Genomic DNA, 12,255 nt, shown 5'->3' on the forward strand with positions numbered 1-12,255 from the left:
CTGTGTTCTAGATGGAAGCAATTTAGCTTTTTATAACTACACGGGGCTACGTTTTCAGTTATTATTTATGTTACTGTATCACACTATCCTTTTAGTTTTTATGATTTTATGATGTATGTTCCTAGACTCTCACAGAGCTATGTGGTAGTGTGCAGATATTGTGTATGAAGATGATTTAATTTTATAATGATATAAAGGTAATCCCCCCACTTCGCATGCTGAAGGAAATGCAGAAGTAACAGAAACTACCTATAGGTATCTGAAAGTCTAATTGGGGTAATTGGGCAGGCAAGTCCTATTAAGTTTTAACAGATTACTGGTTAATATTGTGTTATAGTTTAAACAATTTTTCCCCTCTTTTCTATCACTACAGTATCTTTTTAATAGCATCCAAGTTCTACTACGCCAATAAATAACAACATTAAAAAATCTACTTCACCTGCTACTGGAAACATGTTTTCAAAATACAATTATTTTTAAAAGGTGGGTCTATACAGTCAAAAGCTATCAATGTACAGAAGAACAAATGCAAGCTAAGATATATTTTTATTACCAGAAAGTGCGAAATGCAGTTTTACTGCATATTTTTGAAATCTTTTGCCTTGTAGAAGTGTATTTAGAGCATTTAAACATGAACTGTGAATGCCTCTTACAAGGTTATCATAAATCATTTTTTATTTAGATAGAATCTTATGATATTGTTTATACCTCAGCTTCTCTGTGAAGTTGCATTTTTGCAATTAGGTCTTTCAAAGATGAAATAGTGCTTAGAAAAGCTTTCCTTTCCTCAAGCCAAGATTCTGGCTCTTGCTTAAGAGGTGGCATCTCTCTTTCACCATATGGAAATTCAGTGAGAGACAGCACCTGTATGCCTTCATGATGGACTGCTCTCAGCAAACCCTACAATAAATACAAAAAGAAATCAGTAATGCCAGTCCTAATAATAATAATAACAACAACAACAATCTTATTTCATACATATCGGAATATTGGTACTTCCAAATTGATCAGCATAACGAAACTATTTATGCTTCCTTATATCAAAGACAGAAGTGTCACCCAGTCCTTTATATCTGCTAAACAGTAAAACTTCTTAAATAGGTGTATATTTCCTCAGTTTCAAATGAAAATTCCCAAAGTTCATCTGTCAAATCAATAGTCAAATTTTAAAATGGTTGCTGATGTAAACTGACATTTTAAAAACAAAGTTCTGGGAAGCTTCCAGGTGAGCTTTGCAATTCACTTTTTGAAATTACTATTAAGCTAGGTCTTTGTTGCAAAAGACTACTTTTTTTTTTTTAATGTAATTAAAAGCACGATACCCTTACTGTTTATAATAAACACATTTGTTTACTTTCATAATATAGATATTATTCTACACCTATAATAACAGAATCTAGAAAACTGTGTAATATATGATCATGACATTATCATCAATGCACAATAACTACAGTAAGTAATAATTAACAGTAGTTATATTTCTCATAATCATGATTGATAACAAGCCTACAGTTACAAAACTCATATTTAACCTAATTTAACATGCAAAACCACACATAATTTATCAGAAGTATTTTGAAATATGTTAAAATAGCTGACACTTTAAAACTTATCTAAATGGCTCTCTTTTTACTAAGCCTTTTTTAACTAAGCAGCAGCTAATCCAAGCTTTTGGTAGTATCACTCTTGTTCCATAATAAAAATGATCAGTTCTATTTTACCTTAATTTTTTTTGGAAGTAAATCTGTTGACGTTTCACCTTCATCTGTTCCTTCAGATATCACGTCAGATCCCTGGGTCTGAGCAAGATACATTCCTTGACTCCAGTCTGAACTGGAGTCTAAAATAAAAGGAGAGAAAAACATGAAAGCTGGATTACTGTGAAACTTTGAAGAACAGGCATCAAAAAAGTATTTTTGTCTGTTGTTGTAACAGGTGGTTACGTGTCACCAGAGTTGATTCTAAGCCTGGAGACTATCTGTTTTATAGTTTTTCTTTTTCAGTTTCAAAGCAGTAACAGCAAAACAAAACTAAAAAAACCCAAACTTAAAAATCTTAGTTTAATTCTAAGAGAGAAACAACTACTTGCACAAACACTTCTGCCAAATGACCCCCATTTAATATGCTTAGCCTTTGCCTATGAAAAGGATCATAATAATAATTTTTATTGCTCTTAGAGATGTCAGTACCTGTCATCATCTCCCACTGCTAGGGACCTGTAGCTGTAAATTCTATCAAGAGATGATGAAGCTATGCTGAAGACATAATTTAATATGTAAGAAGAATATAGGAACTCCAGTGGGAAGAAAAAAAATTAGCATCTGATGCCTCGACTCAGCCCATCTCCACTCTAGTCATTTTCCTTCCATAGCAAATTAATAGACATGGCAGGCTCAGCACCTTTTCTTAGTGCAACAGGCTTCTGCTTCGATCTGGGGAGTAGTTGCTTTTATTTCTTTGAACACAAACTCTTTAATGGTGAGTGTAAAATTAAAAAAGCAGATTTAATTTATAATGCTGTTTGAAATCTATAAAAACAAGTTTCTTACCACTAGAACCTCCGTCTCTAGCTTGATATGGTGGAGACCGTGCTAATCCAGAAACTGGGATTCCCTATATTTAGAAAAGAGAACAATCAAATCTTTAATCACCCCACACCCACTCACAATAAGGGAGCTAATTCTAAGGAGCAGGAAACGATATGAGCCTCTTTGTTCAGCTTCCCCTGCAATCAAAGTAATCAAAATGGAGACGAGAAAGATGGCACTCAATAGGGTGACCTACACTTGTCCCCACTTCACAGAGCAGGACAGGTCCAAGGCAGTAGCACAAGGAAGCATCTGATAGTCAAGCACACTCCCAAACCCAAATTGCTGAGGAAGGGGTTCACAATCTCTCCCTAGGCCACGGAAACATTAGAACACTTAAAAGCTTTATACTGAACATGTGGTGGTTCACACTTAACAGGTTTTAAATGGGAATTTCTGTAGCAGGAGCAAAAGCACAAACTGAAGTAGTTCAGTGAATATAAAATAGGATACATACCTCTTTAGCTCGTAGAGTTTCTATGACTTCCTTTAAAGTATTACATTCTTCAGTCAATACTTGCACTGCAACAAACTTCTCTCTCTTTAATGCTTCGGATTCAGAGATATGCCTTGTCTCCATGTCCATGATCTCAGCAGCGTGGAGTTCTTGCATTTGGTCAATTTTTTCAGTAAATTCTCTTATGATCTCTGCAATCTCTTCTGAAGAACATCCATTTTGCAAATCAATTTGGATTTCTGCATTTTTAACAAGGACTGGTGAAGTTTGGATACAGCTGTTGATTTCCACAGTCTTGTCTGTTTGCGACGATGAACTTTTTCTAATTGGAGTAGTCTCACTGATTGACAAATCACACAATATTTCTGCATCCTTTTTGCTTTTAGTTTTTGCCATTTCCTTGTCCTTGTAACTTGCAAGCCTCTCTTCTGCTTGAACTAGGTTCTCTTTGACCTTGCACAGGTCTTCCTGAAGGTGTATCAGACTTACTTCTTTCACCTGTAAATATGGAGAATCTGAATTGCAGTCCTTCCAAATACATTAAAAAAATATCTAAAACCCAAACAACCCTCTATACCATTAAAGCTCAGTTTAGTCTTATTTTAAAGCAGTTATGACACATGGTAGCAAATATTATCTCCTAAGAAATACAGCTCTAGATCCACTGTTGCACTATAGTGGACTGTAAAACTATGTACTTTGGCAAGAAGTGGAGATTTGGTCTACAGCACCAGCCCTATTCCACCGACAGCAGGTACTGAGTGACCATTTTTCTTAGTGGCATTCTCAGTACAAGACTAAAAAAACCTGTAGAATGCATATTTGCACAATAAGTCATGTATAATTATTTGCTTTAAATACAATATGGAACAATCTGGTTCTTACTGCTAGTTCTTGCTGAAGTTTTTCTGCCTTTTCTCTGTAACTGCTCAGTTCTTCCTTAGCAGCAGCTGCCTCCTCTTTAACTTGCTCTAGTTCAAGTTCATTAATAGGCACATTTTCTTTTTGACTTTCCATGAGTTGTGCTCCTACCTACGTGGCAACACAAGATACAGAAAATAGTGAAGAATCTTATGAAGAATCAAGTATTAACGGCACTGATCACTTTCACATGAACTTACAAAAGCCAAGACCACAGGGGAAAACAAATGTATGTTATTTGGATTAACACAGCCTCAAAAAATTAAGACTGAAAGACCATTTTCCTAGGTGAACTCCCACAAACTGGATAAGCGTGGGAGGAAAGACAAGCGCGGGAGGAAAGACTGTCTTCTTACAGTTTACTGAACTACAAGCAGAAATTGGCTACACCACGTAGAAAGCAGAGGGTAGGAAATGAATTCTGATAATATTATTAAATTTATAAGACATTTATGACATTCATTCAATCTTCATTTGGATGAAAGGTCTTAGAAACTTTTCTGGTCCAGCACTGGGTTCCACGATGTCTCTGAACTTACAAGTTTCAGCAATCAAGCCCACGTTTGGGCTATCAAGCATAGTCAACTTTGACTGAAGGTTTTAAATTCAGAGGCAACATAACCAGTGGTAGATGGAAATCAAGACAAATGTAGACTGGTAAAAACTACTGATGGGAAATATCTTTGGAATCAAGACAGGAAAGCAAGAAAAAGTAAACCAAAATCAAAGCATACATAAACAACCTCCCCCCCCCAAAAAAAAACCCTGTACAAACAAATTGCTATCACTCCCTTATCGTTCTGAACCCTCTCTTAGATAATTTTTATTATTTTAATTTTTACCTCTCTACCTCCATGCCATGTAGAAGTGTAATTCACTCCATTCTATGTCAATTTAAAGTAAGAATAAGAAAGTATATGTCCAAAGCTCAAAATCACCCTACATTCATGAAAAGGTAAAGTGTTTTTAATGCAAAATGGAAACCGATTGTAGGGTTCACCTAAAATAACATCCTTCTCTTCTTTGTAACTCCAGGAATAATACAGAAATGAAGGTCTACCCCACACAGCAGAATATTTGTATCACTAGTCTCATTAAGAAGTGTTTCATTCATTATAGTTTACATAAAATAACAGATTTTAGTGAAAACAAGCCAAAAGAAAATGGCATCTAATTACCTGAAATTTCTGCATTTCTTCTTGCTTAATGTATTTCTGAATCTCTCCTTTGTGTTTTTCTTGAACCTCTTCTAGTAATTGCTGAAGTTCTAAGAGTCTTTCTTCTTTCAGTTTAGCTTCTTTTTGTGCAACTTTCACATTTTCTTTTTCTAGCTCCAAGTTATGATTTACCATTGCCAGTTGGTCCTCCATCTCACTAAGCCTCTGTGTTAAGAGTGATAATTTTGATTCCGTCTCATTTTCAGTTCTATCACTCAAACCCTCTGTTTGGGCATTCTTGCTTGCTTCCTCCACGCACTTTGAAGCTTCCTGAATTTCCTGCATGAATTTCCTTTGCTCTTGAACTGCATTTAGCTGAACCTGACTCACAAGAGCAGCAGCAACTTTTTCCACTAGTGTCTTTTCCAGTTCTAATATCCTCTTTTTAAGCGTATCTCTTTCAGCTTTGCCTTGCTCTTTCAGGTCTTTTATTTCACTGTAGGACTGGCTCAGTTCTGAATCTTTTTCCTTAATGCATGCTTGAAGTTGCTGCAGTTGTACCTCCATCTTGCTAATGGTGACTCTTGTACTCTCATCTGAAGACCTAAGCTGGGACTGATCTAGCAACTCTATCTTCTCACCTAAGCCTTCTTCCACTTTTTCAGTTTTCTCATTGCTCCTATCTTCTGTCTTTTCCCTATCACCTTTCAACAGTGCACACTTATATTTCTCTGTTATTCTTTCATGCTCTTTTTTTAACATACTTATTTCTTGCTTTAGCTGGTTCATTTTTAACTTAGTCTCCTCAAGCTCATTCTTTGTTCGAGATGCCTCTACATTTACGTTTTCTACTTGCTTCTCCAAAGCTTCCTTTTCTGCCAGAACTGTTTCAAGGGTGTGTTTCAGACTGTCAGCATCTTCTTGAAGAGCAGCAATGTCTGCAGGTACTTTTTGTTCAATATTTGCCAGTTCCTGCTGAAGCTTATCAATTACATCATTCAGCTGCTCTACTTCCTCATCATTTTTTTTCTTCACACGTTCTTGATCACTTTTCAGACATTCTACCTGGGCTTCAAGCTCCCGTATATGCTCATTTTGCTCTTCAATAACCTGGAGAAAAAAATACAAGAAAATAACTTTATAATTAAATCCACAGATAATTTTTCTCCTAGACTTCACAGAAACAGTTTAATCAAACATTGAAACATCTTGTAAAAGAAAGTATGTCCTCAGTGAATTTCGTAATGGGATGTCTGTTGTATAGCTTTATGAGAATCAGGACATCTTCAAATAGGACTGACAAAGTAGCCTGTGACCTTAATGAACTGCAAAATAGGTATGAAAGCATCAAATGAAGTGAAAGCATTTGTAATATTCACAGAGATATGAAACACTGAAGTTTAAATGTTCATAATACTTTTTTTCCCAATAGCTTGGTCTAAAACTCTGTCTTGTCCTTTTTATTGAAGATTAAAACAGAAACAAGTGGAGTGGTTATGTCTGCTGTTCAACCTTCTTATGAAATCGAGGTTTTTACTCAAAGAATTCCAAGGAACCAAGATTTATGAAGCTTAAAACTTACAGATAAATTTTCCTGCATTACATTACATAAAGAACTTCCTTTAAAAAAAAAAAAACAAAAAGATACTCAAGCTTACATGTACAGGTCAGATATGTTCAGTTAGATTAGATAGATACTGTGCTCTTCAAGCAAAAGCACCACTCATTCATATGGTCAAATAGATGCATATACGACACAGCCAATTAAGATGGATATGTATTTTAAATACAAACAGGCCTTTAATTAATTGTGTTGAAAAATACCATTTTAACATGCTTTTTAGTCTGAGACCACAGAAAACACCTATCAGTTGACTCTGACATTTCCTATCACAAACCTAAGTATGTGTGTGTCTGCTTGTCTGTGTGCATACACATATGCAGATGTGCACAAAACCACTCAGGGCAAATAGTACCCACAGACCCAGAGCACAATTATTTCTTTGTGCTATAGTTTAAATGAAAGTAAAGAGAGACAAAGTTATAGCAGTATTTATTTTAAAACGTATAAGACTATCCAAACAAAATTCAAAGAGAGACTGGTGAAGACATGAAGAGAGTGAGAATAATACTTTCCTAGACTAGTTCTAGAGAGACTTAAAATTACAAGCTGTGTAAGGGGCTGAAAATTCCAAGAAATTCACAAAATTATGTAACTGAGCAAATGTGAGGGTGATGATTTTATGATGCAGAAAAGAGAAGCCATCTTATATCAGTTTCTAACAAGCAATAAATGAGTAGACACAAAAATTGGAATGACTGGTGTTGATGAATACTAAATTTAATAAATAAAGAAGTCTTAGCAAAAGGAATAAGACAAGTCATCAGATTGCAATAGGATAAGCTTTATAAAATGCATTAAAAAACCTGCTTGTTAAATTGCAATGGGAGCAAATTCTCATTTGAGTGTAGAAGAATGACAAAAAAATCCTTTACAAAGTCAAAATAAAGACCAGATTACAAGCAGTAAGTCTAAGAAACAAAGTGGATATATTTTCTTAAGAGAATGTCCGGAGTTGTGAAATGAACAGTGCATCTACCCTGGAAATGAAAAAGGCAGAAGGAAATCTGTCAAGAATATTCAGAAAGAGATATTGTAACGTAAAATCAGTTATGGTACCTAAAATAGGTAAGAACTCTAAAAGGGCCATTTAGAAATATGAATTAAGAAAATGTGGAAGAAAGAGAGAAAAGATGATTACATTCATTACTAAAATAGCCATATTTTTTCCTTTCTCTGTCAATACTTCATTAGGTCTAGTTAAATAGAATAATAAGACGACTTTGTAATAAATATAATATGTACAAAAATAAATGACCATATAAATTAGAGGGGCTGATTTGCCAACCAAGAATTTATTTTTAAAAATCCACAGAGACTAGAGGAAGCTCAAAAACACTAAATAAAATGCGAACAAGTCATTGGTTTTCAGAAGAAAAGAACAGTGATCCTGGTGATTGCTATCAAGTCAGCGTAACAGTTTGTGTTCTTCATAACATAATGGAATAAAGGACCACAGAAGGCAAATACAGCACTTAAAAGAAAAGCACTTAGTGGGGTGAAGATGTCTAAGGGACTAGGAAAGGGATTAACCTAAGAACAATCTATTCATTTTTAATACGGATCTCATAATCAGGCAGGGTAATTCTTTAATGTCCTGGAAAATATAACTGAGTAAGAGGATGAAGTTAAGAAAATGAAACTTCGTATAACAGGAGAAGAACTAATCATTAAAATGAATTATACCTGAATCCTAGCTATTTTTCTCAAGGCAAGAAACGTAGCTGTATTACCGTGGTCATTGTATAAAGCAGAACCGTTCTGGATTCCTAAAGTATGATCTTTCCTAAATCCAATTTCCTAAATCCAATTCTAAGTTTTGTCATTATTCACTGAGGTTCATTATAACTAAATTTTGCACATAAAACCTCAGTGAAATTATCCAGCTCGGTCAGAGCTCTATTTTAGTGGATTCAAGATGTCCTAGTAGAATGCTACCCGAAATGTTCAATCAGCTACGGAGGGGTAACAGAACTCCTGTTCTTACCTCACTGAATAATACTTGCTTTGGGGTTAAAGCTTATGACTAATAACTTTTCACATTTAGAATGGTCAGAATGCAAAATTCATCCACTGAAAAAATCCAATTTTCTTTCTATAAAAAAATGTGAGACTGAAGGCCTGTTTCTGCTGTCACTTGTATCAATGCAAAATGAGTAGTGTTTCTGTTGACATCAAATGCATTATAGCTGTATAAAATGGAGTAAGTCAGAAGAAGATGAAGCTCATTATCATAAAACCACATAACTGAAAAATAACAGAAAGCTACAGGTGTTAAATCTCAGTAAGTAAAAGAAAGATGAACCTGCTTCTTTCTTGCTTGCTCTCCACTTCTAATAAAACACAGCATTTTGTTTGCACATCCACCATGCTTCAGACTGGACTAAAGATGTTGCCAACATTGGTATGGTGACAAAGTATTTAGACAAGCTTATGGAGCACAAGAGTTCAACGGCTAAAGAAACTATAAAATCCAACATGATCCAGCAGGTGTCACTGAAACATAACACCGAAAGTCAGTCATTGTAGGGAAGATGGTAGAATGAATGCTGAGATTGAATTCAGCTACCTATATACTATTAAATGTTTGGAAGTATTAAAAGAATAAGTAATGAAGAAGAATTTAAGACAAAAACTCAAGCAGAAATAAGGCAGAGTAATAAAAAGAAAAGCAAGCAAAAAGTATCCTTCATAAAAAATGAAACAAAAGAGGAAAAACAGATTAGGGTTAAAGCATTGCTTGAAACTGAAGCATTTGCATTTTTAAATTAAGACAGCAATAGAAGATAATGTAATTGGTGGGGGGATAGAGGTTTTTTTTTCCTTTAAACAGCTAACAATGCAAATTAGGACTCTGAAAAAGATTTCAAAAATACATACCTTGTTGTCAGTTGTGACTTCAAGTTGCTGTTGCAGTTTTGCAATTTGTTCATGAAGATGATCTATTTCCTGCTCCTTTTCTTGCATGATGTGAGCGAGCCTCCCAGCCACTAAATGATGGTCCTTTATGGTGGCATCTTCAGATTTCTGGATAGCTAGTCCCAGTATTTCCATTTCATCCTACCAAAAAAACCCCCCAAAACCATGTTACAGTTGTACATAACGTCTTCTGCATATTCTTGTATGAGTATTTAAGGCATAGGAATTAAAATAAACAAATTGCATGGAATGAGAGGTAATTATATGAGCTTTTTAGTATTTTGCAAGTTGAACTGTGGAATGCTTGAGGAGGAGAAAGAATTTGGCATCTTGGCTTTTTCCAAGAATTTATTTCTGGGGAGGAGGGATAATAAAGGTCTAGGCTTCTATGTTACACAATTACCTTAAATAATTTGTTCTCTTGTTCAAGTTCTTGCAAGTGTGTAGTGGACTCCTTTCGCTGAATTTCTAGTTGCATGTGCAATTGCTGAACTTCTTCATTTTTATTTTCTAGCTCCTCTCGAAACTGCTCCAGTTGTTCCTCAAGGTTCGTGACCTATGTTTCCAAAACAAATGGTAGAAAAGGAGTAGACAGCCCTACCAAAAATTAAATGTCATAATTTGCAAGTGCAATGTCTACAGTAAACTGGTCTGGTATGCACAAACAAAAGAACGTGTACTCAGTGACATTCTGAGTCCTTAAACTGAATGGAATCCTAAATCCCACTAAAAATCAGCTGAAATCACTACGAAGTTTCTCTTAATTGGGCTGAATTTTGGTTCTAGCAACACTCTTTTAAGTCATAAGCGTTAACATAGACAATAACAACAGTTATTATGGCTCACAAGAGAATTTCAAAGGGACTTGGACTGCTGTCTCCCTGATCTGTTAAAAAATTTTCATCTGTATAGTTCACTAAACTCAACAGAAAGCAAAAACTGACAAACCAAAATATCAGCAGAAACATGGAACATTTCACAGGTATTTTACCTCTTTTTCCTTTCTGTCCACAGCTTCTCGTTCAGCTTGCAGTTGTACTTCAAGAGGTAATTCGCCCTTTACTATGATGGTGCCAAACTGTTTCCTTTCCTCCACCTTTAAATACAAATAATATTAATAATAAAAAAAATAAAAAAGATGTACTGTTTTGTTCTCAAGAAAATAAGAAAGTAGTAAATACATGATAATTTTAGACCAAGCAATACCTTCTGCAAGTTGTCTGCACTGATGATTAAGGCTTGTTCCAGTTCTCTTATCCTGCATTCTAGCTTCTCAATTTCTTCATTTCGTTCTTGTATATCTCTCTGAAGTTGCTCCTTAGAGAGCAAAAGCTCACTGCATTTGTCTGTTTTCTCTTTTAGATGGTTTGTTAACTGTTCAACCTGGTGACAACATGGCAAGAAAATGAATATATTGTACTAGATTGGAAGGGTTTGCTAGCAATAGCAACAGCACTCATTTTTGACAGTGCAAAAATATCCCTCTTTTTTTCTTGTAACGAAACTCCTACTCTTTAGGTGAAATAGAATGTAAAGTTAGGATACTGTAGCGCTACATCCAACAAATACAAACAGCATTTTTTAAGAAGTCATATGTTTTGTGCTATATCACCTGATATATCACCTCTAGAACTGACCTTGTCCTTCTGAAGCCTTCAGACTCTCTAGTCAGTTAAAAGCAAGTAGCATGGCATCCCTGTGCAGCCCACTAAAAAGATACCTCTAACATCTACGGATAGCATGTCTTGACCCTAAGGTCATGATGCTATTTGCATCTTTGAGGAATATCGCAGTTCTAAAAATCTGTGGCAAAATTATTCAAAATAAGGAGTTGATTAGTGACATACAGAGATATCCTAAAACTCACTGGGTCTTTAACATTGAAAAGAATTGCTATACTTAAATCTCGAGAAACAGGAAGTTTTGTTTTTTGCCGGGTTTGTTAAATGGGACCAAACAGATGTGGTGGATGATATAATTTCACTTTCAATAGGGGACAAAGCATCCAAATAAAGCTTTCTGAATGTCAGTAGTTCAGATGTTTGTGGCTCAGAAACAACATATTGAAAGAGTAACTGAGGCAGTAGAGATAGGAATGATCCCAGTTCCAGCATTATTTCAGAAATGATAAATCAAAATTACAGATAAGAAAGATGTGTAATAAATCCATGGTATTAGGCCTGATGCACAGAGTTATGACCTGAGTTAAACTAAGCAATCGAGCAAGAGACATGGAAAGTAATGTTTGTCCCACTCAAGAAATGGATTTCAGTATTTACAATGAGGAAGTTACGATGTAGCCAAAGGGTAGGAGACTCAAAGCATTTCAATAGATAGGAGAGAAGAGGACCAGAACATAAAGCTGACAGGATGGCATTATTGACGTTATCCATCCATCAGTAACATCAAAGTCTGAAGTGACCACAGAAAAGTCCTGAGAGAGAAATGGAAAAAGAAAAATCAAGTCTAGAGCAGACTCTTTATGACAACCCTCCCTGGAATAAGCTGACAGAGTAAGCTGAAACAACAGTAAAAAAGAAATCATGTTGTCAACAGGAAATGCTCACGGCATTCACGCAAAGCAGAAGAGCA

General features: G+C 35.3%; 1 protein-coding gene across 13 annotated transcripts in view; it reads right to left on the bottom strand.

The window, feature by feature from the left end:
* AKAP9 (A-kinase anchoring protein 9) overlaps positions 1 to 12,255 on the bottom strand; it is a 120,868-nt gene that overhangs the window by 15,188 nt on the left and 93,425 nt on the right. For 12 of the 13 annotated variants that reach the window (XM_082323955.1, XM_082323966.1, XM_082323965.1 and 9 more), the window contains 10 exons: positions 10,870 to 11,046; positions 10,655 to 10,759; positions 10,067 to 10,219; positions 9,625 to 9,804; positions 5,145 to 6,233; positions 3,931 to 4,077; positions 3,046 to 3,543; positions 2,550 to 2,613; positions 1,722 to 1,840; positions 709 to 900 (listed from right to left, as the gene is read on the bottom strand). In XM_082323955.1, coding sequence (XP_082180081.1) covers positions 709 to 900; positions 1,722 to 1,840; positions 2,550 to 2,613; positions 3,046 to 3,543; positions 3,931 to 4,077; positions 5,145 to 6,233; positions 9,625 to 9,804; positions 10,067 to 10,219; positions 10,655 to 10,759; positions 10,870 to 11,046 — 2,724 coding nt within the window. The remainder of the gene's footprint in view (positions 1 to 708; positions 901 to 1,721; positions 1,841 to 2,549; positions 2,614 to 3,045; positions 3,544 to 3,930; positions 4,078 to 5,144; positions 6,234 to 9,624; positions 9,805 to 10,066; positions 10,220 to 10,654; positions 10,760 to 10,869; positions 11,047 to 12,255) is intronic. The other variant, XM_082323964.1, reaches the window with a different exon arrangement.

This window comes from Platalea leucorodia, assembly GCF_965183815.1.
Source record: "Platalea leucorodia genome assembly, chromosome: 1".
Lineage (NCBI taxonomy): Eukaryota > Metazoa > Chordata > Aves > Pelecaniformes > Threskiornithidae > Platalea > Platalea leucorodia.